We start from the raw sequence: 26,790 nt of genomic DNA on the forward strand, positions 1-26,790 counted from the left end.
TAAAGGTTGGTTTCTTAAGAACAGATTGCGTTTAAATGCAGATAAAACGTTTTCTATTAATTTTACACCATGAACGTTACAAATAATGAAAGTTTCTTAATTAGAACTCAAAATCAGAGAAAAACTATTGCTCGAGTAACCGGAACTAAACTATTAGTATTTCACATTCTGCTTTAAACTGAAACTGTCACATAAATAACTTATGTTCTAAACTTTCTGCAATTTGTTTTGATATTTTTCCTCTTAGAGACCTTTCCAACCAAAAGTTTTTATTGGGAAACATCTAATTCTAATATGGCTAGAATGATTCAAATGCAAAAGAAAACCTTAAGAAATATTGTTGGTGCAGGTATCAGGCATTATTGCAAACTTGTTCAAAAAATAATATTCTCTCTTCCCGCCTATTGCATATTGATTTACGTTAAGAACATTTTGAATAGTTTTGCGGCCATGGAAGACTTTCACGAATATAACGCAACATTTAATATTAATTTGGAAGTTCCTGATAATAATCGAATACTGTTTGAAGAGAATCATTATATGTTAGGTTAAAAATTGCTAAAAGTGCCTACACAAATACCTAAAAAAGATTAATATTTCGGTTGAAAAACAATTTTTCAGAGTCTCTGGTATCTTAGGCACCATATAACTTAGAGACATTTTTAATAATGGATCTGGCGTGATCACTTGTCTAATATTTAAATAAATAAATAAATAGTGGCTTTATTTGTACTTTTCAATAGTGTACATAGGCGAAGTCTAGCCAAAGGCTAATCTACTTAACCTATTTAAAAAATTTAAGCAAAATTATTTTAGATAGCACAACAGAATGAAAATAATTAACATTATTATAATGGCAACACTAAAAGTAATATAAAAATAAACAGATATACACCCTTTAGTCCATAAAAATCAAAAATTATAAAATAAGAAATACCTATCGACAATTTAACTATTCTGTTTTGTTAAAAAATGCAACTTTAGTTTTTTCTTGAAACCCGCTACTGACATTTCTTTCATATGATTCGGAATAAGGTCATTGTAAATTGCCACAGCATTATACGGAAAACTACGACGAAAGAAGGCTGTTTGATATCTAGGAATTGACAACTTATTTATAAATCTTAGATTTGCTTCATGTAAATTTTTCCGAAAAGTAAGTTTTTTGCGGAGGTAGGGAGGAGTAGACGACGCTAGCAGCCTATGCACAAAAACCGCCAATTGCAAAGAGAATAGATTTTCCACGCGCAGCCAACCAAGTTCACATAACCTTGCAGAGACTCTATCATACTTTCTCAGTCCATAAATAAATCTGGAGCATTGATTTTGCAGCTTTTGCAAATGCTACGCAGTGATTTTGTCTAAACATGGAAAATAAACAATATTGCAGTAATTCATAATAGGTAGTACTAAAGAATCACACAGGTTTTTCCTTACTTTAAAATTAATTATATCTCTGTTTGCATACAAAAGCTTTAAAGAATACTATGACTTCTTAATGACATTAGACACGTGTAACTTAAAGCGCAAAAGCAATCCAAGATTTTTTGCACATTTAGCCATACTTAGCTGATTACTTCCTACAAAAAGCTTTAAACCGTCCAATGCAAATCTTTTTTTGTTCTTAGAGGTAAAGCACATAACACAACACTTTAAAGGATTGAGTTTTAAATTATTTTGAGAGGAAAAGAAGGAAATTCTAGAAAGATCGTCGTTTATTTTAGTTGATGCCTCTAATACAGATACAGCTTTAAAAGAATGATAAATTTGCATATCATCTGCGAATCCCTGGCAGTATTTTACAACTTTAAACAAATCAGAAACATACATCAGAAATAAGAGAGGGCCCAAAACAGATCCCTTAGGTAGTCCAGATGTTATATATTTGGTATTTGAAAAAGTCTGATCTTCCAAGACCACCATTTGCCTTCTGTTGGATAAGTAGGATCTTAACATTTGAGAAACATTATTAAGGCCATAATAAGCCAATTTTGCTAAAAGCAAATGATGATCCAAGATGTCAAATGCTTTGGAAATGTCAAGCATTATAAGTGCTGTGAAGTCACCTTTATCCATTGCAGAAATTATATCTTGGGTAACGTTTAGTAAGACAGATGTCGTGCTATGTTGTTTTCTAAGCCCAAATTGTTTATGCGGAATAATATTATTGGAGGTGAGAAAGTCATAAATTTGCAGCTGTATAAACTTTTCCAAAACGCGATGACCAGGATAATTGAAATTGGTCTAAGGTCGCAGAAATTAGTCGGATTATTAACTTTAGCCAAAGGTGTTAAGAGAGAAGTGTACCACGTACCAGGGAAATATCCAGTTTTTAGGCAACAGTTTATAATATGCGTAATATGTGGAGATAGCTTTAGTGTGAGACTTACTTAGTGTTAGACAACCGTGTGCATTTGATTTTAGGTTTAAGACTATTTTAGAAATTTGCTCAACTTTGGCTAATCTAAATGAAAAATTTAGATCATGCTTAAACTGCTTATTCTGAAAATTAGCAACTTCTTCCGGGCAACTACCTAACGGGCTATAAATTGGAGAAAAACAGTCATTAATTTTGTTTGCATCTCGGAGATTTAAAGGAATAGAACGATTAGAGACATTTTTTAGACTTCGATTATGATTAGCTCTCCATAACTTTTTACTATCTCTGATGTTCTGATGAAATTGCAGATAATTTATTTTCTCTCGCCTAATCATTCCCACCACAAGATTGCGCATCTGTCTATAATATGCTCAATCCGCTAAATTTTTAGACTTTTTAAAACTTGACAATGCCTTATTTTTTTCTTTTATAAAAAGAAACATTTGCAGTGATCCACGGGGTATAAGGCTTAGACATTTTTGACGTCGTAAAGGGTGTCTATCAAATAATGAGCAAATATTATTAGTAAGATACTGAATTTTTTCGTCTAGATTATTGATATAGTACACATTATCCCACACAACTTTATTCAAGTCCTTATAAAAAATTATCTTTATTAAAATTACGATAGAGTTTCGTTTTTACCTTCCTACTCTGTGCCTCAATCTCGATACTACAGAATATAGCTTGATGGTCACTAAATCAGCGTTAAGTACTGCTGTACTTGTAACATTTAAAGGTTTATTAAAATAGATAACATCAATGAGTGTTTGTGCCATACCAGCAATACGAGTAGGCTCATTTATTAACTGAGTAAAATCATAAGCTGTAAGACAATCAAATAAAATATTATTTGTTAAATGATTAACATTAACATCACCCAGGATAATAATATTCTCATACTGTATGTCTAATCGACATTTTTAATTTTAAATTTATTGATTTAAAAATTGTATTTTTTACTTAAGTATATAAAACTGTTTATGTTAGTCCATCAAGGTGCGTAGTATAGTTTATAAAAACATAGGTCTGTCACCCGAATCACGAACTGTTTAGTTTTTTAAAACAATTTGCAAGGTTTCATCAGTGGGAATGTAGGAAGTATTGTAAAGAGAAAACATCTTAGTTTTGAAAATTACCACGAATTGTTAGTTTAAGACTGATATAAATAGTTGTAGTTTTGGGTGAATAAATCAATATTGAATTCTACAATCAATGGTTCTTTACTCAACCTTTACGACCAAGCCACCCTTGACTGTAAACCTATAGTGAGGCTGCTATAGGGAATAAAAAAGGTTTAAGGGAACCCTCCCTAAATCTTTTCACTGTAGAATATTACTATCCTGGGTGATGATTTTTTCACAGTATATATACACTTTTTGTTTTTCTACAGTATGAGAATATTATCCTGGGTGATGATTTGCATTTGAAACATTTTTTTTCTCACTTGCATTGCATTGTTTACTTTAAAAGTTTTAAATTGAAAACTCATATGCCGATAGGTATGTTTCTTTTTTTTCTCTTCTTTTCTAACCTTTTTGATGCCATTTGCAATATTGGTCTTATAAAATAAAAGCTTTACTTACTTATTTATAATTTATTTATTTTTACGATTTTTTATACCTACCCAAGGACATAAATAAAACAACATTTTGGTACTATACAATTTTATTCTTATCCTATCCTACTTACATAAGCAATAACTTTTATTTAAATATCTTTTGGGATATAATATAAACTAATAACATAACTTATTAAAAAAAAAAGCTACAAAAGCTACAATTTGCCCAAAATTATCACCACAAATTGAAAATTATTTATAAGTCATAAATTCTAAAAAAAAAACAACTAATTAAAAAAAAATTCCAACATCTTAAGATGGCGAGCCTGGAGAATAACTAGGACTCGTAGGTGTATAGGTAGGAGACGTTGGAGAATACTTGGTACTCTGCGGTGAATATTGAGGAGACGTTGGGGAATAATTCGGAGATGAAGGAGAATATTTCGAGCTGCCAGGCGTATGTTGAGGGCTGCTAGGCGAATAGTTCGGGCTCGTAGGTGAGTAGTTAGGAGAAGCCGGCGAATACTGCGGAGAGGACGGTGAATAACTGGGAGAAGCAGGAGAATAATTTGGAGAAGCTGGTGAATAGCTGGGACTTGTTGGAGAATAGCTGGGAGATGTTGGGGAATATTGGGGAGACGAAGGAGAATATCTTGGCGAAGAAGGTGAATAAGTGCTCGGGGAAGTCGGCGTGTATCTTGGAGAAGAGGGTGCGTAACTGGGAGAAGTCGGAGAATAACTCGGAGAAGTGGGAGAATAGCTCGGAGAAGTCGGACTGTAAGAAGGCGAAGTTGGAGAATAGCTTGGAGAAGTTGGACTGTAAGACGGAGACGTGGGTGAGTAGCTGGGTGACGTTGGACTGTAAGATGGCGATGTTGGAGAATAACTTGGGCTAGTTGGCGAGTAACTAGGACTAGTAGGTGAATAACTCGGACTAGTCGGTGAATAACTTGGACTCGTTGGCGAATAACTTGGTGATGTCGGACTGTACGAGGGCGAAGTCGGAGAGTAACTAGGCGAAGTCGGACTGTACGACGGAGAAGTCGGTGAATAACTAGGGCTCGTAGGTGAATAACTAGGACTCGTAGGCAAATATCTAGGACTCGCTGGAGAATACGAGGGTGACGTAGGTGAATAATGCGGACTGGTAGGCGAATAACCAGGACTACTAGGCCCATAACCGGGACTAGTGGGAGCATATCCTGGCGAGGTGGGCGAGTAAACAGGAGAAGTAGGTGTCATAGATGGCGAAGTGGGTATGAAAGCCGGACTAGATGGACAGTATCCAGGCGATTGACCGAAAGTCGACATAGCGGGCGAGTGAGGGGTAGGAGACCAAGCACCATAACCGGGTGACATCCCTGAGGCATCCGAAGCGGCAGACGGAGAGAAAGACGGACCTCCAGGAGTCATTCCACTGCCCATGAGATCTGAAACAAATTAAAAAATATCATAAGTCCCAAATAATTTAATGATACGTGTATCAGTTGTACGCTGTGTTTGATTAATAAATAAAACACAGTACTTGTATTCAGCGTATAATAAATTTAAAAATTGGTGCCTATCGCGACATCATCAGGGCTTAAGACATTGTCAAAGCAACGACGTACATTGTCAAAGTACTAAACCGGTTATGCACTAAAGAAACCATAGGCAATATGTTGTGTACCGTTTTTTCGAATAGTGTCATTGCTTTGACAATGTCTTAAGCCCTGATAATGGCGTACGGCCGAAAGCGCTAGGCAGCAATTTTGCAATTTATTATATAAGTTGAATACAAATATTGTGCTTTATTTACTAACCAAATAATGTAACCTTAAAAGAAACACTTACTGTGTGGAGACCATGCGCTAGCACTGCCAACAAACGGCGTAGCTCCCTGATTCCAGGGAGTCATAGCGCCACCGGGACTCATACTTGGTGTCGCCGCAGAACCGAAGAACATCCCGGAAGTCGCTTCTCCACCTTGCGCTTGCGGAATGGGCATGCCCATCTTACATTTCTCTGCGTCCAACAATAAATCGAACGAACCAGTACCCATTCTGGGCAACTGTCCGAGAATAATATTCTCAGACACGCCTCTCATAGGATCTACTTCTGCGTGGGCCGCAGCATCCATAAGTACATCGACGGTTTCCTCGAAGGAGCATCTCATAAGCGCGCCTGTATCTTGCCTGTTAATACCGTGACGTGTAATGGCCATCAAGTGACCTTTTGCTGTCATTACGTCACAAAGCAAGGCCAAGTGTCGATAGTTTACGTACAGGCCGTAGAACTGCAGTACAGCATTCATTTCTTTTTCTACAGATTTACGGACAGCTTCGATTCCGAGCACAGAGAAAATTTCGCAAATATCGTTGGAGGCGGTTCTTACAGCGTCCACATCTCGTTCAGAAAGAACCCTCATCATACTAGTACCGTCAGTTTCCAACAACCATTCGGCAATAGCTTTGAACTCTCCAGTGTCAGTAATGATAATTCGTTTCTTTAAATCAGTTTGAGGCAAGTGCATGTACACTTTAGTGATAGCTTCGATTCCTTGTAAGGTCATATCGCTAAGCATGTTGGATTCGATACACCTTAAGAACATATCGTCGTCCATCTTGTCCACATCTTCTTCTCCCTCGCCAAACTTGCCGTCATCACCGTTCATAATTCTGATACGCAAGACCAGTTTATCAGCATTGTCGTCATTGAAAATACAATTCAGATCGTCTCCAAATCCAGCATTGATTTTTTCGGCGATCTGTTCCATAGTAAGTTTCTTATCCACCATACGTTTCCTGTCTAGTTCTATACGTAGCAACCATGGCGAAATCCTTGTGGGATCAAAGTCGGGCATTTCATAGTAAACATTAACAAAGTCCTGATCTTCTGGGATTACAGTATTTTGAGGGTCTGGGTCATAATAGATGGCCGTATTAGCGGTCACTTTTCTTAAAGTCGTGTGTTCCAAGCGGCACAGGACGTTTTTCGCTTTTTCAGCATCTCTTGCAGCTGCACCAGTCAAAAATACCGTTAGAGAAGGAGCCTTGGGGCGCTTCGACACGTTAATAATTTCCTTAAGTCGAGGTACACCAAGGGTTACGTTCTTCGAAGACACACCAGCAAAATGGAAAGTGTTGAGTGTCATCTGAGTAGCAGGTTCTCCAAGAGATTGGGCGGCCAAAGCGCCTACCATCTCACCAGGATTGGCCATAGCCTGTTGGAAACGAGTTTCGATTTCTCCAAGCAACCATTCAAACGCTTCTGTGGTTAGTCTGTATGATTCGGATACTAATTTTGAGCAAAGCGTCGATCGTACCAAGCACTGGAACAGCAAGGTGGCGTTTTCGTTGGCTTGTATGGAAATTCTATCTTCACCAACTACTATGACGCATTTTCCAAGCAGTTCTCTAACTCCTTGGATGACCCGGAGGGGTGATAAGTCAGTTGTAGACTTTTTGTTTATGTGGAAGATCTTCTGCACGTTCCAGATCATTCTTTGTAAGTTACATGGTAGTACCACTCTTGAGTTTCCACCAGGGAAGATCTGACGGAGGGCTTCTCGGTCTTTTTGTAGCTGCTCCCATTCCTTTTCGAGTTCAGCGATAACATCGCCAGAGCTCATGATTTCCTTGATAATATCCTCATTGAAAACTTTTCTCAAATATCTTTCATTGCTCGGATCAAATCTGTATTTCTTTTCAAAGGACTTGTTGCTGAGTTTGACAGTTGGTAGATTCTGGAACTCTACCATCTCTCCGCACAATCCGTCCTCACCATAACGCAACTGAATAAGTTGTCCGACAGAGTTCCTTACGGTTCCATCGTAGTTTACCATTACAGACTCCATAGCTTTTATAAGACGACGCTGGATATAACCAGTTTCGGCAGTCTTTACGGCAGTATCGATAAGACCTTCACGACCTCCCATAGCGTGGAAATAAAACTCGGAAGGGGTCAAACCGGCAAGATAAGAGTTCTCTACAAATCCCTTAGATTCAGGACCATAATCGTCTTTGATGAAGTGGGGCAAACTTCTTTTCCTGAAGCCAAATGGGATACGTTTACCTTCAACGTTTTGTTGTCCCACACAAGCAATAACCTGAGAAATATTAATGTTGGATCCTTTGGATCCTGACACCACCATAGCCTTTAAATTATTGTATTCAGTTAGAGATTTCTTAGCCGAACCACCAGTTTTGTCACGAGCGTCGTTCAAAATTCTGTTTACTTGATTTTCGAAAGTTTGACGCAAAGTGTTACCAGGAGTCGGTTCCAATTCCATATTGTGCGCTTTTTGAATGACTTCTATTACATCCTCTTTGGCCTTTTTAATTGCTTTCTGAATCTCCAAATATGTCATTGGATCGGCAATAGTGTCTCCAATACCGATACTGTGACCTTCCAGCAACAGCCAGTTGTTAATTACAGTTTGAATGTTACCGTAGAAACGTCCACACACTTCATGACCTAGTTCGAGGAAGCAGATGTGTAGAAGAGATCCACCAGAGGCTCCCAGGGAGTTTTTGCATAAAATGCCCATGATAAGCTCTCCATTTTCTACCATGACTTTGGTGTCTCCTGGGGATATCCACTTATAAGGACCGTCATCTTCATCGTCGGGATGAGTAGAGTGGGTCCTAATCATATTGACATTTCCTGGGATAATAAGAGAGAAAAGTTGCTTGCCGGTCCATAAAGGTTTTGGTTTTAAAATAGCCGGACGAGGCATTTTGCCATCCCAAATAGGCAGAAACATAAGCAAGTTCATGATTTGTTCTTTTTCGATAAACACATCTCTTTTGGTCATCTTACGGACAGCACAGAGGGTATCCTGTACAATACCCATGACAGGTTTATTACACTGAGGAGTGATAATTTGTCGCGGAGTAATGTGGAGATTTTCTAGCTCAGCTCTGGTTTCCATACTTTGAGCCACGTGTAAATTCATTTCATCACCGTCAAAATCGGCGTTATAGGGCGAGGTACATGAAAGGTTCATCCGGAAAGTTGACCAGGGTAAAACTTTGACCCTGTGACCCATCATACTCATTTTATGTAGAGTGGGTTGACGATTGAAAATGACCAAGTCCCCGTCCCTGATGTGACGTTCCACCCTAAAAAGAAAGTTCTTGCTGAGTACAGTTTTTGAAGAAAATTACATGAGTGGACATACTTATAGCCACACTGCAGATGGAGATCTGAAGACTTGGGATGATACCTTAAGTCAATTCTTTCACCATTGTCACGTATAATATATTTGGCTCCAGGGTATTGAGAATGGCCTCGCTGGACAAGTTCTAACATTCTGCAAAAGGAGGGTTATAGATAACAATAGGAAAAATATGGAAAGTGCTTTAATATACTTCTCAAAGTTAAAAGGTGTTACGATTTCTGGAAATGTCATGTTCTGGGCAATACTTCTCGGAACGCCTACTTGGTCAATACGTAGATTAGGATCAGGAGTGATTACAGTACGTGCTGAAAAGTCCACACGTTTACCCATAAGATTGCCACGAATCCTACCTTCTTTGCCCTTCAAGCGAGCTTTGATAGATTTAAGTGGCTTCCCTGATTTTTGCATGGCCCTAAAAGAATAATTTTGAATTCCCTGCGCTTCTTCACGAGGTTGCAGTATCTACCTAGGCAATCCAGGCATATCATTATCAACCAAAGTGGCCACATGAAACTGCAACATTTTAACATTTTCAACTAAGATATGCGTGGCCGCTCCAGATGCCTCGTTCTTTTCCAATTCGGCATTGATTTTAATTATATCGGCCAACTTGTGAGTTAAATCGTCCTGATTTCTTGCGGAGCCATTCATTACGACTGCCGGCCGTACAGGAAGTGGAGGAACGGGCAATACAGTGGCTATCATCCAGTCTGGCCGGGCGTATTTTGGGTCCATTCCAAGTATGATACATTCTTCGTCTGTAAATGGGATATACACATATGAAGCACATTCGGGATGGAGAGGAAGGTCGTTAGGAAGTTTGGAATAACTTAAAACACAGTTAATGCAGTAAATTTTATTTATGAGCATTATGTAATGGGGTTCAGCGCAGGGAAATGTGCAACTGGGGGTTTGGGAAATGTTTTTCTGTGTCGTTATTTTCACAGAAACCCTTAGTGATAACGAGTTACGATGTAATTTTAATGAGAAAAATTTTTGTGGTCCATGCAGGTCTGTTCCAGAGTTGTAGCAATTTGTTTCTTTTTAAAAAGGTGAATTATTTATTTATAAAAAAATGTGAAAGTCGTCGAGTCTTAAATGACACAAGCACCATAATATTTTATATGCTATAAGTTTTCGAATCCACAATACTTTATTACTAGAGTAATGAAATATTTTACAAGAATAAATCAAGAGGCTAGAGCATCGTAAAATACGACAGTGAGACGTGTATGCTCTAACAAATTCGGGGAATTTTTATCGTCCTAATAGATATAAAGCCGGAACGTAAATTTTTTGAAAGAAATCACATAAGGAAGCCCCGGTAATATAGTCTAAGGGTTTATGTGTTTCGATAGGGGCGAAAACGAATAAATTTTATTCCGTCTTCCGCGCTATATAGATGTGTACGTCCTTGACATCTCGAGTTATGTTTGCTTCGTTTGATCATATTTGCTCAGAGAGTCCTTAAACCGGAATCCCTCGAGCGCGAGTTAAATTTTATTTTAAAGAATAACAATTTTATTATATTATGTTTTTTTTTCGCTGCAATTTTCGATCTGATTTAATATTTGGGTTATGATTTAAATTCAAATTTTAAAGTTATTTGATGAAAAAGAAACAGAATTCCACAAAAGGGTAATCAGTTCAAATAAGGAAGGCTGTCTTTTTTTTTGTATGGGAGAAATTCAAAAATTTCTTTATTCTTGGCTAATTTGGCTTAAGTAGTATTTGAGTATAAAGCGAAAATACGAGGAAAATAGGTTTTATAGCTACTTTTTGGCCAAACTGTTACACGTTGATTTAAAAAAACCCTTTTCCAATAGATAATTTTTTTCTATTACTTTCAAGTCATAAGAAAAACCTTTTAGGCCGGATTTCACTTAATTGAGAGAAAACCATCATAAAAAAACCCTAGAGAGAAAATGGATAAAGTAAAAAAATCCAACGGCCTGAAAGAGGTTGTTCAAACAACCTCCCTGGCCTTCTTTTTTTTGCTAGTTGTTTTTTTAGCAGTCATTTTAAATTCCATCCAGGTAGGTTAAATATGAGATATTTAGAATAGATCTGTGTGTATTTCAGGAAAGTTAAAGAAAAAACATGTACTTTTTTAAGCTGGAAAAAATAACTAAAAATAAAAGAATATAAACACATCACCAAAAAAAGCTAAAAAAACCTTTTGCTGATTGAGGAAAACAAAAATGTTTGTGCCTAAAATACACATTAGTGTAATTATTAAATTACTCACAAAATCCCTGCACTTTAATCCCCAGCGACTAATGTCCTTTTGATAGTTTTCAAATGCAGATTTTTAAGATTTTTTTTTCATCTGGCTTTAATACGTAATTAATGGATTAATTAAACGAAACAATTTAAAGTAGAACAAAAAAAGAAAAATCCAATATGTTGGCAAAAATTATTTCAAGAGTTAATTTACTAACCCAACAAACTTTTTTTTCTAAGTAATCCAAAGATGTTTTTTTTTTAATTTCGTCATGGTAAAATTACCAGATTTATTCGAAATATGAGACTTATTTAATAAATTGACTAAAGAATTTTTTTTGTCCAGGAACAAAAAAAATAAGAAACCGAAATAAATTGGGCCTGGAAGCAAAAATATGAACACATGTAAAAAATTAAATATAAAGAGGATATAAAAGATGACCGAAGAAGCTTGGAAGCTTTTTTTTATTTTTTCAATTGCCTGGAATAAATGAATGATTATCTAGAAAACCTTAGCATTTAATCCTTACTAGCCCGTCGCTTTAATATCCATCAAAGTTATTAATTTTTCCCTTTCAACAGTTAGAAATAAAGAAAAGAAAATCAGAAGAAAATGGAGAGATATCACAACTTGTATGTGCGTAAAATACGTGGGCGCCTCTCTCTTTCTTTTGTTGTATAGAAATAATTAATATCATATACATTTTAGACAAATAAATAGGGAAAAGCTTTTATACTTTTGTCATTTCGTTACTTTTTTATAATTTTTGTCTTCTTCTATTTACTGCTTTAAATACCTAAATAATTCCTTGGAAAAAAACTTTTTTTTTACTGAACAAGCACTGCTTATAAGGTAGATGAAAATCCATTGAATTTTTTTTTAATTTAATGGATTTTCTATTTATGTTTATAGTAAAATAAATTTGCTATTTGAAATTTTGAACAAATATGCAGCTTTAATTATTTGTCAGCTCAAAGCTCAAATCTACCGAGTTGTATGTCCTCCTCTTTAATGTTTAGGGAATTAAAAAAAAATTAACTCTGCTTGTAAAGAAAAATTTATAGAACCAAATATAATAAAATACCCTAAAATTTATCCTACGGCAGCGCAGCTGTAGAACCAATGGGACAAAGCCATATAGAGAGCGCAAACATCCCAGAAATAAAGAATTAATTTTATTTTGTCCTTAATTAGTAACACTAACAGTTATTATTATAGAATTAGTTTTTTTTTTAAACACTAATGAGGAAAAATGAAAAATGCTCCACAATTTTCCCACTCCCTCCCTAAGAGACTTAAATTTCCAAGAGATTTTATGCATCTTTCCTAGCTTTTTTCCAGAAAATTCAAGTAACTTATTATTTTTCCATAAGCTTTTTAAATCATTCTTTGTCAGACCATTAAAAAAAAAACGCGATTTCTTGGAAGAAATTACGACCCTTATAAATGCTAAAATTGTCCATATTAGTTGACTAGCCCCAATACGAAGAGAGTATTAGGGTCTGATAAAGTAAAAGAAATTGCGAGCAGCAACTTTTACAATATATCGCTTCCGAACTTATTTGTCATCTCTTGTAGCGGGCCTTCATATAGAAAACTTTCAATGCGGTATTTTTATCAATTCCCCCCGGCAACTGCAAATTCTATATGGGGCCTTGGAACTTATTAAAGTTGAAATTGTCACTTTTCGGAAGTATTTCCGAAATTCAATTTGCGTCTTAGCGCGCACATATTGCATAAGAAATCTCTGAATTTATGGGAAATTTTTAAACATCTGATATGATGAACACTTTTATAAAACTCCTATTCGAACAAAACGAGAAAATCATAAATCACAACTGTCAGCCCTATATGGGTCCGCTATTATCTCATAACAGAAATCTGAATTTAAATTTCATATCTCTTCCATTTTCCGCGCTTTTTTTTTTGTCAGGATAAATTATTCCCGGTGTATTAACGAACAGTTCATGTCATCGTAATTACAACTCATGACCTTTTAATTTATTGTCCCTTATCCCGTATAAATGAGGAAATTCACCGGTGCGGTGGCGTTTGAAAATCTCTCGAAAACCACCTGCCAATCACGATCAGCACTCCCGCGAGATACTCTCTATCCCTCTATACATTGACGCGGCACCGATCATTAATCAAATCTCTGTCGCCCACCACTATTCCTGATTTTATTATTGGGACAAACCGCAACAGTCGAGGGTCGCTTGCTCTTTACTGTACTTAATAGTCGTTATCTCTAGGGTATCAACAATCAATTAGGAGAAATCGGCCGAAAGGATTAAGATAAGTTAGTTTAGTAGAAATTGAATCATTTCTTAAATTTTTGTTAATTCATGGGATTGTAACCATTGATTTTTTTTTTCAATAATTGATCAAATCATAAAGTCGTCATAGGCATGTACTGGCAATTGATGTTTGAAAAAAATAGCAACGGCAATTTTTGAAGTAAGTTAAAAATATAAAAAACAATCAAAAATTTCCTACCTACTAAGTATATTACTGCGAATAATAAAATTAGGTACATGAATTTAACTAATAAGGTTGTTTAGCTTAAATAGAAAAGGGGAAGCTAATAAAATAATATTTAAAAAAAAAACTAAAATAAAGGAATTTAGTAGAAATATGTACCATTTAATTTAAAATTTCTTTTAATAAAGTCTAGCAAAAATCTAAATATTTTTTTAATCTCAGAGATTCTTAAAGAATCACATTAGAAAGAAGATTTTTTGTACTTTTTTTTGTGAATCTAAATTAATAATAATAATAAAAATTGCCTTTTAATAAGTCAAATTATACATATACAAAAACAGGTTAAAATTATATTCGAAGAAATATGGATATGGCTACTGAACCTTAACCGCCAATGGAGTATTCTAAATTCCAAAAAAAAACTATGATGCGCTAAAAATCGCATAAAGAAAAAAAATACCTAATACTACAACCTAGCAGTTCCAGCATAAAAACAAATTAAAATAAAAATAAAAATTATAAAACATAATAAATAAAAACTGGGAACCAGCAAAAAGGCTAGTGATGGGCCAAATCAAAATTCTCTATTTACATTTGCTTGTTTTAAATTGTAGGATATTAGAAGGCAGAAAATTGTATAGCTTTGAATAGTATTGTATAGCTAAATTAATTAAAAAAGAAATTACCAGAAGTTAAAAGAAAAAAATTACTTTAAAAAAGTCACGATATTATCATATTAAAGAATAAATTAAAGAAAAATACATATAGAAATAAGATTTATTATAGTTTACTTTGACAGACTGTATATTGAAAGAAAAGCCACAAATGACATAAGGATATAGTGTCACTTGAAACTAAACGATCTGTATAGACCAAAACAGCCACAAACAATTTTAAATTGAATTTATAATAAGTAAATAGTGTGCTCAATCTGTAACTTTACAGCATACCTTTACATAAAACATTTCTGTAAATTGCCTGTTATACAAGCCATTTGGCTTCAGAGATTTCTTTGATAAGGGGTTTATCTAAATCTGATTTGTATCAAAGTTGAAAACAATTTATTAAACGAAGGCTTAAACGAAAGGCCTAAAAACGGTATAGAAAGCTGGACAAAAACCTCGAATTGTCTCAAGAGAATATTCCCTAAAATTGCTTAATACCATCCAGCAGGTCAAAATTTACTAGACTTATGAACTCTACTAATCAGTTAGTAATAATTTATTAAATAGAATTAAAAATGTATTAGTCAATCAAACGATTTTGTGCAATAAATTAAAATATATATTTTTGTGCCAATATACTCTAAAAATTATTATATGCAAATGAAGCTATTAAACTATAATTAAAATTAGTAATGGCATGTAATTGCATTTGTTAACGGTGATTTTGCCATGTGGTTCACACATATTAGTAAAATGAATCATTAAATTGAGGAAAAAATTTAAAAAGTAGCAGCACAAAATGGGACTAAGAGAAAATGTGAATATTGGCTTTGTTTATGGAAAAATTGTTTTACCATTTCAATTAATTTTCAGAATGATATATAAGATTATTTTTGTTAAGAATTGAAAAAAATATAGGAGCATTTGAAGAGGAGCAATAAGCCATGCTTTTGTAAAACTTCATATACCATATAAATAAAAATAATTCAAACAAAAGTACAAAGTTTCAAGGTTATTTATTAGCCCAAACCGAAGCCCACAAGGCTTGTTTCATTTCACACCCTCTAAATTAAAACCGGTGTTCCATTTACCCTTTTAGGTTCATCAAGCCATATAAAATAAAATTATAAACTATATAATATAAAATCAAAAGTTGCAAAACTCTGTAACCCTAAATTTAGTCTTTTTGTTAAAAGTTCTTTAAAAGAACAAAGAACGGCATTATTTATTATTGCCATAGAGCTTTAAATCACTGATCAAATTTTAAAAAATAATACAATCCCATTAAGTTCATCATACAGGCAGAAATGTATTATTTCTAGCTAATGAAACAAAGGCGTCAAGTTTATAAAACAAATCGCATAAAAATAAAAAATCGGGACTGTTTGTTAAAAGGATGCAAGTGGAAATTTAAATTTTTTCAATATCCCCACATGAACAAAAACAACAGGGAGGTTTCATTTTGATCAGTTGGTGGCGGAAAGCGATAGAAATGATTGGCACACTATCATTGGCCAACTGATTCGAAAAAATGGACATTTGTTCTCCATTTACATGCAAATGTTTTGCCCGTGGATTTCGAGATATTAGGATTTTTCGACAACCGAATGCCCGAATGAGGCCTATTATCTAACTTCCGGTCAATCAACGAGTTATTTAACCGTCCTGGTTAAAAATATTTATGCGAAATACATCAGGGAATTTAATACCGGTTATTCTATTAGTGGCTGGATTGCGGAAAACTATTTTTAAAAAATACAGGCATGACATTTAAATATTATAAATTCTGGTTAAAAATATTAAAATTAAGGATGATAATTATATTGTTAGCACTGTTAAAAATCCTTGTCCTTTCCTTTACAAATGTTTTGCATTTTTTAAAAAGAAGATAGTACAATACACATCCAAACTTAAAGTTCATTTGGAAACTCCAATAAATTCATCTCACTATAGATTTAATAAGAAGTACTTACCTGTACAAAAACCAACAAATTACATAAATAAAACACCAATCAAAAACCTTTATATTTACTTTAATACAACAGTCTTACCTGTGATATGCTTGAAAATCTCCCATACCCTCTCAGCAGTCAAGGGAATTTTCTTTTCTTGTGAATCTTCATTGACATGTTTCCATTCAGCAGTCAAATCCAAACCACTCCGCCTAATGCTTGGCTGGTATCTGCCGCAACCACCATGGCTCTGTTTCTTATTGGGATCTGGTTGATCACCCTCTTTTTTGATATCCATTTCGTCACCACCTTCACAGATGTTTTTACCCTTGCACAGGTCATAGACAAAAGCCAATCTCCTACGAGGCTGACCTTTGCTTTTTATGACTATTTCTCTTATTTTCGGGTTTGTCTATAAAGAAGGAAACAATTTTTAAAAATATTGTCTTTTTTTGGAAAATAACAAAATACACTTACTGGGCTAACAAGAAGCTTGCTGCAATAAAAGCAGACACATCTCAAAATTTTGATAATTTTGGTGATGTATCCAATATGAAATACAGGTTTTGCGAGTTCGATATGGCCAAAATGACCGGGACAATCCGTCATATTTCCGGCACAAGTTTGACATCTGGACTGTCGGTCTATGACGCCCTGTCGCGGATCCATAAGACCGCCCAGTTTGGGGCGGCCTGCTTCCATCGTTTCTGGATAGCGGATGCCGCCCTCTGTGACTGACATTCGACGCTGAAAATTAAAAAGGAGAAACACGTTATTACGCTATTATCATATGCGAAATTATCTCAAAATACTTGTAAATCAAATGGAATTAAGTTGAATTGAAATTGATGTTCAGAATCATTAAAACAAGAGATGTGTTTATTTGAAAAGAAAAAAATGGTATTGAAGCTCATAAAATTTTCATAATCCCTCATTTCCCTTTGCATGAGCACTATTTGCTGATAAAAGATCAATTTTATGGATGGAACAAATCAAATTAAAATAAAATATAATGGAATAAATTAAATTCAAATAGCAGGGTGAATAACCAACCTTACTTGTGATTGAAGGTGTTTTTATTCATAATGGCAAATGAATCTAATTCTTATGTGTTTATAATATATGGTTGATATTATTCAATACATCACTATTTTTCCAAATCTAATGCAACAACTGGATATTTGTTATTATCATATATCGTCGGTTTACTGTCAAAACAAGATAAGTGCATTTTTAACATTTTTGCGTTTAGTGCATTTTCGTAATCAAAATTTGTATATAAATTTACTGCATAAACCAGATAAGTGTTGGACAGTGAAAAGGTAGTAAATGATGTAGACTTGCTTTGGCAATTATTAATTTTGCTCAACACTGTTCAGCTAAAACAGGGTAAGTGCACATTTAATGCAAAATGTTACTTATCTGGTTTTGGCAGTAAGCCGACGATATGGTCCAAACATAATTTTGAAATTATATGGAAAACAAAGTTTAATTTTAATTGTACCTTATACCAATGGATATTTCTTTCATAATAAAATCCATGTCAAAGAGGTATATTTTCCAATTAAGTATTGAAGATTTGATTCTCATTAAAACTTGTTAGATGTAGAATTTGTCTTTTGCGATTCTAAGAGTAGCTCTTTTGATATTTTAAATCAAAGAAAAAAACTCAAATTGTTTACTTTACAGTTCATAATTTTGATTTTATTGCAACTAAGTGTTTGCAGGAATTATTCCATGTCATAAATTCAGGAGCGGTACAATACACTTGCTAATATTAAATAACATTTCAAGTTTCTAGTTTTATTTATTGATACAATGTTTAAATGCCATAAAGGTGGCTGCTTATGCCAGGATATTTCCAAGAAAAAAACAATACCATAAATACAGAGTGTTAATAAAATATGTAGACACACTTTAACCATTGAATACTTGGCAAATTTGAAGACAAAATATTCATATTAACATGGATAAATGGCTTTGTTTTCAAGCACAAGCACTATCACTGAAGAGATGCAAGTACAATTCTTAAATTTTAAAAAATATTATAATTTAAGCAAATCTTCAAATTTCCTATTTATTTATTTGTCAGGATTATTTCTTCAAAAAATGCTGGATAACATTATTCATATCTATGCTTGTGCACAGTTTAAAAGCAACTATAAAACATGGGGTACTCATCACAGGGCACAGTAATGAAAATAAAATATGTTCGATTCATTCACAATTTTTTAAAATAATACCATAATTTCTTTTAGTACTGATATGCTCATTGCTAAAGATTCTTTTTTATCTAAAGTTTGTCACAATGTTATGATTCTATTTCTGATTCTTGTTCTTAAATATTTTGTTTATTCCCTTGTTTTGTAATACATTTATTTCCAGATTATGAAATTCTCTAAAAAGGCATCAATAACCTATTTTTTTTTTAAATTTTACAATGAGAATCAATTATATTTCAACTTTCATAAATGTTCTGTATTAACTTTTTCTCGGGTACTACAATTGTTAATTATAACTACAATCTTTGAAAAGGGTTTCTCATATAAAAGATCTAGTGGTCCTATTTGACTCAAAAATTACTTTTTCTCTACACATTGAGCAGCTAGATTGTAATAGAACTGTAAACTTTTAAAATCATAAAACAATGATAACACTTTATTATTCCTATGTGTTTAGCATGCTACAATTTGCATCATTAATATGGAATCCTGGATACAAAAACAACATTAACAGACTTGAGAATCACCAGAATAAATTTTCAAGGTATTTATGTTCTAAATTGTGGACCACAAATACACATTAGCCGATCTCATAACATTCCAGAACTTAAAAAAGAATGTACTATGTCTGACATTTTAGCATTATTTAAGATTATTAAAAACTTGTCAAACTCTTCGAACATTCTTTCTAAAATTATGATTAATGTACCTGCATATATAGACTCAGATATCATGATCTCTTTTGTTTTAATTGTTACCAGAACTCCTCTTTGGTAAGAATGGTAAAAGCTGTTAATTTTCATTGTAATGATTTGAACCTGGATTTCTTTGCCACAAATTTGTTACAATATAAAAATAGAATGAAACATAAGTTCCTAGAACTAAATAAGTCTTATTGGTTAATTTATAGTATCTAAGTTTAAATTATTATTGTAATATCAGGATACTATTTTTTTAAATTATCTATACAAATAGATAAAATTCGAAAATACTTAATAAATAAATAAACGACATATCTGCCGATGGTTTCTGATCAAAGATAACCCCATATTTTGTTAAGGACAATTTATACATTACTTAAAAAAAAATCAGTTTTACAGAGATGACCACTTCTAACTATCTTATTTGATGTACAATTTTTGCAATAATATTTATTCTGGGATACAGAATTCAAATATGAGAAATAATAGCATAGTATAGTTCTACACTCCTAATCCACCCATAATCTGCCATTAAGCAGCACCTTTGACAAATAAATTGCAAAATTGTTACTATTTCAGTAAATATCAGTTTAGAAAATATTATCTCATAGGTACACCCTATTATTGAAAAAAGGAAGAAAATAGACTTATTCAAGTATTTAGAAGAAATATGAATTTAAATCTCTAATGATACCTTCAATAATTGTATTTAATTCCGTATAAGTCCAATAATTTTAAAAAATTAAATTCAATAATTTATTTGAAGTATAAATTCATTACAATACAGGGTATTACAGAATTAGATGCTGATCCTTAAGGTTGTTAATTGTTAGGCGATTTTAAGAAGAAAAGTTTAAGTAAAAGCTATGTCCTAAGCCCCTAACCCTGATGTCAAAATCTTAAGAAAAAATCCTTATTCATTTTAGGGCAAATTTAAATTCTTAACTTTTTTCATCCAACATGCGATTACCATGGAGAAAAAACATTTTTATGCATGTTCAATTTATTAGTAACAAAAAAATTAAATTTTACAACTTTTACAATTTACCAACAACAGTTACATATGTCATATTTTGGTAGTGGCAAGAAACAAACAGCAAAACATTAAAAGTTGGGTTTGAATAAATAATTCATCTGAAATTTTTGTAAAAAACATAAATGAATTTTCATAAATGAATGCAAATAACAATTTAAGGGTAAATAGTAAAAATTGGTGAAGGTTTTATTTAAAATAATGTTCTATATACTGGCCAAAACATAAATTCTAAATTTATTATAACATTGTTGTGAGGTGACAGAAGTACCATATTATGCAAAATATTAAAAATGTTTAAATTTTCCAGTATTTGCCATGTCGGCCATTGTATTTAGAACCTTCATTTTTGACAGTTGATTTGACAGACAAAGAGAGACTTATACAAGGGGCCTAAAGTAAGACAAAGATACCAATATGTTTTGAAATACAGCAAGGTTATATTTTGCATTTAAAAGTGAAAATAAACATAAATACATGGGAATTTCCTTTATTTCCCCGGGCGTGGCGGTTTACACGCTAAAATCAATAAAACCGGGGCTTTCAGCGAGGGCAAACGTCGAGAAACGCCGTAGCAAAGCTAAACGCGTTTCACAACATGATGGATGCACGGAATAGGAGAAGAAATTCACTCACAATTTCATCGGGGCTGAGGATACCGAACTGTACCCTTTTCACGGTCCTTAACGGGGCCTTGGAGTCCCCCGTGAACGCCATTTCGGCGGTTTTTTACACCGAGAAACACTAAAATTCTCCCAAAATTGTGGAGAAACTTCACAAAATACGTAAAACACACGAACTAAGGCAGCAGACTGACAGTTTTTCGTGTACGTCCGCTGCCGCTCGTGTCGGCTCGCCTTCGGCCGTCATTCGACCGCCATTGCCGGCCGCAGACTATATTTTACTTTAATGTACTAAAGTGGCAGTGGAAAATTGTACTAAATGTTGGAAATGTACTAAGTAGGGTTACACGGTAAACTTCTGACTAATAATGTAACTTCAATTTACAGAATAGGCCGTAATAAATTTAATCAATGTAATGTTACACGCATCAGTTTCGTGCCTTAGTAATTTTCAGTTGTTCTATGCTTTTATTTTGTTGCAATATGTAAAATAAAAAAGAAGGAGCGGTAGTAATTATAAGTAATAGGGTAATGTTGTATAAGAGTACGCACTTAGTGACAACTCTAAAATGATTTCTCAGTCTTAGGCGAAGTGTAAAATTTTATAATATACCTAAAGTAGTCACAGTCAAACATGTTATGCTATACATTGTAAGACAAAAAAAGGAGATATTCAAATTTTTTGAAAAGTCTTCAGATACGTGCTCTTATGCACAAACATTTATTTATAAGTGTACGCATACTAATGTATAAGAGTAAGCAATATATAACGTGAAAGTCGACAGCGTTAACAAGTTTTTCTTTTTCGATTTTATTCATCGGGAAAAGTGATTCATTCGCCTTTTTCCGTTTGGGTCAGCTGTTATTCCAGTTGTAAGCGCTTAAATTAGGGCTGAAGAATTAAAATGTTCTGTTTTTACTAAGTGCACTTATCCATATCAGCTGTTGACTGCCATATTACATGTGTGCTCTTATCCACATCATCTATCAATCTTCAAGTGGAGCTGGGCTGGTAATATCGATAATTCAAGTTTATTAAAAATGTCTGGTAGTGGAGTTTGTTATATATGCAGTAAGAATTGCTCATTCAGGGAAATCAAAAATGAACCCTTTGAGTATCCGTGCGATTTCTGCAAGAAAGTTATTTGCAGAGAATGTGGTAGCATATCCTCCAGTGAAATTAGAGTTATTGTCATGGTTTCGAGAATGATGCCATTTACTTGTCCCCTCTGCAGGGAAGGTTTATTTAATATTCCGAAGTTAATAAAAAGAATAAATGATTTGGAAACCACTATGCACAACTACAACTCAGAATCCATCGAGAGAACTGTCACATTGGAGCAACGTAGTGTTGTACTTGAAGAAACCCTGCATAACTTGCCTGCTCTCTCAGCAGATTACAGCTGTCGGGTGTCTGCTCCTCCTATTTCCGCTCCTAGCACGAGTGTCACGCCCGCGCCAATCGACGAAGCCATCCTAAGTGAGCTGCATGAGCGCCAGAAGAGGGCCAACAACATTATACTTTTTAACTTTGATTCGAAAGAAGGCAGAGCTGATGTTGTCCAGACTAAGAATCTGCTGACTGACTTGTGCGAAACTACCGTCAATGTGCTGGCTGTTAGTAAATTTGGGAAGCCGAATCGTAACGGGCGTCAGGCTGTTAGGGTGATCCTTGGTAGTACAGACGATGTTAGGCTTGTTTTGAAGAACAAATTGAAGACTGTCGGTAAATTCTTCATCGAGACGGACATGACGCCTCGGCAGCGCAATGAGCTTAAGGCAGCCAAATCGGAGTTAAAGCGACGCAAAGAGTAATAATCTTTATATAAGATGCATCAATGGTTCCCCCAGAATTGTAGCAAAAAACTAGATTCGCCTTTATTTGCACATGCTAGTGATGCCCACTTAACTTGTTTTTATCAAAATGTTCGTGGTCAACACTAAAACCGAGACTTTTTTTCTTGCCGCTATTGCTCAGGATTTTCACACCATATGCATCACCGAGACATGGTTGAGGCCAGAGATATCTAGTGGTGAAATATTTCCAAAGACTTATGATGTTTACTGGTCGGACCGAAAATTTGAATCCGTTATTGCCACACGTGGTGGCGCAGTTCTCTGTGGAGTTTCTAAAAACATTGTTTCTGAAAAAAATAGTTTGGCTGATTTTTGCAACAATATTGCGCCCTCTATCGATGTTGTTGGCTGTAAATTTACTATCAGGTTACAGATATTTTACATGATTGTTTTGTACATCCCACGATCTATCACATCTGTAATTTTCGAGCAATTTCTGGATCAGTTTACACTTTTAATATCAAAGCTAAACCATAATGTAATAATAGTGGGCGATTTTAACGTGTCTGATTTCTCTATTAACTCACCTACAGGTAATCATGTTAGTCAAAAGTCTATTGCTGTGAATAATTTTGCTAACACTTTTAATCTTGTTCAGTGTAATCACATCCCAAACTATAATAACAGACTATTGGATCTTGTTTTATCTAACTTCACCTGTACTGTTTCGCGTAGTGACGTGCCTTTTGTCTTGGAGGATTTGCATCACCCTGCACTGGAAATTGATTTTACTGTCTCAGGCCAACGTGTCCATAATTTTCAGCTCAATAAAAACTTATCTCATTCTTTTAATTTTAGAAAGGCCAACTTCCATCTCCTTTATGACTCGATCCTTAAAGCTAACTGGTCTACTGTGTATTTGTCCTCTAACGTTAATGATGCATGTGGAGCCCTATGTGATATATTGAATGGCATATTTGCCGCACACATTCCTCTTAAGCAGCAACGTAAAAGAAGATTTCCAAATTATTATTCTCGAGAATTGATTAAGAACATTTATGGGAAAGAAAAGGCTTTCAAGGACTTTAAAATGTACAATTCTCCATTCTTTCAAAATTAATTCCATTCTCTTAGACGCCTTATTAAACTACAAATACGCAATGAATATAAGTTGAATATATCAAACACCGAAAGGAATATTTCTTTGGACCCATCTAGCTTTTGGAATTTTATTGGTTCTACGAAGGCTGGCACCAGGATTCCTGGTATGATGAGGCTACCCGGTGACGTGGTAATTAAAGACCCACAAGACATAGTTTATGCTTTTGCACTGTTCTTTGGTGAGGCATTTATACAATCAAATTTCATTAACCATTCGTCGGCGTCTGATAATGTGCCTCACTTTGACATTCCCAACGTTGATGCTTCCCAGATTATTTTGGCTAGTAAAAAACTCAAAAATAGGTTAACATCTGGTGTAGACGGTGTGCCTAGCTTCTTGGTTAAAGATTGCATTGGTGTCCTGGCTGATCCGCTGACCTACATTTTCAACTTAATACTGTCAACAGAACAAATCCCTGAAATTTGGAAGACTGCTAAAATAATACATATTTTAAAAGCTGGGGACTCTGATCAAATTGTGAACTACAGGCCAATCGCATTACTCTGTAACTTCTCAAAAATTTTCGAAATTATCCTGAATCGGTCGCTATTTAGTCACGCAAAAGAAATCATCTCTGTAGACCAGCATGGATTTTTCAGCGGGCGATCTTGTGTTACTAACTTATCCTGTCTGTCTAGCCACATCTGTGAATCACTTGATGTTAATACTCAAGTCGATGTTATTTATACCGACTTCCAAAAAGCCTTTGATCGGATAGATCACTATATTTTGCTGCATAAATTAACTCAGTATGGTTCTTCAGGGAGAATATTGAATTTATTTCATTCTTACTTGATTGGTAGATCTCAATATGTTGAATATGAGGGCTTTAAATCAAAACTTTTTAACGTAACATCGGGTATGCCACAGGGCTCGAACCTGGGTCCGCTCCTGTTTAGTTTTTTTATAAATGACTTGATTGAGTCACTCACTTGTCATAGGCTGGCTTTTGCCGATGATTTGAAGCTATATTTAAATGTTTATGGTTTGGAGGATTGTGTTTTTCTTCAGAACTGTCTAAATACATTGGAGGTATGGGCGCTGTTAACAGGTTAGGCTTGAATGCGGCTAAATGTGGTGTGGTCAGTTACTCTAGATCAAAAACACCCTTAAATTTTTATTACTTTATTAATGATACTATTTTGAGTAGATTAGAGCAAATTATTGATCTTGGTATAATCTTTGACTCTGAATTTACATTCGTTCCACACTTCAACAACATAGTTAAGTCAGCCCTGAGAAGGCTTGGGTTCATAATTAGAAGTTCTTAGAGTTTTACTTTGGAATCTACATTAAGACTGCTTTTTTGTTGCTTTGTGAGATCAAAATTGGAGTTTGGCTGCATTATATGGAACCCGCTCTATCAGAATCATGTTGGTCTCCTTGAATCTGTTCAGCGTAGATTTACTAAGTTTTTGGCCTTCAGGCAGGATAGCATATATCCGGTAAAAGGGTTTGATCATCGGCAACTATTGGAACGCTTCAATCTACATCCATTACATCTCAGAAGAATGATCTTCTCTGCAAAATTCCTTCATGGTTTACTGAATGAATTCATTATTAGTCCTGTACTTCTTTCTGGTGTACGTTTCACGGTGCCTAGGCTTAATGCTAGACATCCCCTAACATTCTTTCTGCCAAGGCCTCATACTAACATCCTGTTGAAATCGCCACTATATATATGCTATATATTTAATCGGATCTGTCACATGTGCGATATAAATTTCTCTCTGGTTCATGTGATTGTCGATATCTTGGTGGATCATTACTCTTGGGATTAAGACCCATGTGTTTAAGTTATAGTTAGTAGGTATATTGCAGTTAATTTAATTTATTTTTGTTGAATATATGTTTATCTTGTTAAACTTTTATAATTGGGTTTTTATATCATATTAATAGTTATTTGTTCTAATTTTTTGGATAACTTTTGAGATTGTGACTTTTTTTCTTTTCTTTTCATTCTTTGAGGTTTGTTTGTGTGTGTTTTTTTTAACTATATTTTTCATTGTTTTGCAACTGTTTCCTGTTATTGGGCAAGTTGCCTGTTGGAAATAAAGGCTTATTATTATATTATTATTATTATTATTATCTTTCTCTAAAATATGGTTGCACGTCATGTTATATTTGATTGTTTACTAATAAAATTAAAAGATTTTATATAGAAAAGGTAAGTTTATTGAAAGTAATACAAAATTAAAAAATATTCCTTAAAAGAAAATGAAAAACATAGTATCTACTTAAAGTCGTCACTCTGAACAATTAAAACAAACAAAGTCTCCCATTACATATGTGGTGCAAGATTCATGCTACCAACGGTTACACCAAACACATAATCCAGTCATCATCTTCAAATGATTCTGAGTACAATTCTCCACATCCTGGGCAAAGCTCTTCCTTTTCGACACCTTTATTAATTTTCTTTTTACCTTTTTTGTTTTCTGAGATTTTGAGCCAGTAACAACTAGTTTTCTCTTTGCTGTTTCAATTTTGTTTCCTTCTTTTCCTTTCTTAATTCCGGCAAGTTCTTGAATTCCATCCTTGAATGGAGTACTAGAGAATATTTCGGATTTCTGTGATCTTGATCTAGAGCGATTTGGTTTTTCTTTTATTTGCGGCAAAGGTAAAATTTCTGAAGCTGGGATCGACCGATTTAAAGCTTCTTCCTCAAAAGTAGATGAATTCTTTGATATAAGTACCCCGTCTTCACAGACTATATTAAGGCCGGCAATATCCAACGGTGGAGGTGTTGCATGTATCGCAATACTCGTGGAAGGTTCGGGATCATTTGTTTCCACCACAACTTCATCATTAAGCTGGCTGTTCTCTGT

At 34.3% G+C, this 26,790-nt stretch overlaps 2 protein-coding genes across 5 annotated transcripts in view; one reads left to right on the plus strand and one right to left on the minus strand.

Moving 5' to 3' along the window:
- Nucleotides 1-4,030: 4,030 nt before the first annotated feature.
- Nucleotides 4,031-21,273, minus strand: LOC126742701 (DNA-directed RNA polymerase II subunit RPB1). The gene is made up of 8 exons (XM_050449473.1): nucleotides 21,017-21,273; nucleotides 16,902-17,171; nucleotides 16,524-16,836; nucleotides 9,569-9,860; nucleotides 9,293-9,514; nucleotides 9,103-9,234; nucleotides 5,775-9,043; nucleotides 4,031-5,371 (listed from the first exon to the last, which is right to left on the minus strand). The coding sequence occupies exons 1-8, from the start codon at nucleotides 21,095-21,097 to the stop codon at nucleotides 4,254-4,256; spliced, it is 5,697 nt and encodes a 1,898-aa protein (XP_050305430.1). The 5' UTR covers nucleotides 21,098-21,273; the 3' UTR covers nucleotides 4,031-4,253.
- Nucleotides 17,569-26,790, plus strand: part of LOC126742702 (zwei Ig domain protein zig-8-like) — a 389,553-nt gene continuing 380,331 nt past the window's right edge. Inside the window, exon 1 of one of the 4 annotated variants that reach the window (XM_050449474.1) lies at nucleotides 17,569-17,813. The gene's annotated coding sequence lies outside the window, so the exon portion shown is untranslated. The remainder of the gene's footprint in view (nucleotides 17,814-26,790) is intronic. The other 3 variants (XM_050449476.1, XM_050449475.1, XM_050449477.1) reach the window with 3 other exon arrangements.

Source organism: Anthonomus grandis, chromosome 12 (genome assembly GCF_022605725.1).
Source record: "Anthonomus grandis grandis chromosome 12, icAntGran1.3, whole genome shotgun sequence".
Taxonomy (NCBI): domain Eukaryota; kingdom Metazoa; phylum Arthropoda; class Insecta; order Coleoptera; family Curculionidae; genus Anthonomus; species Anthonomus grandis.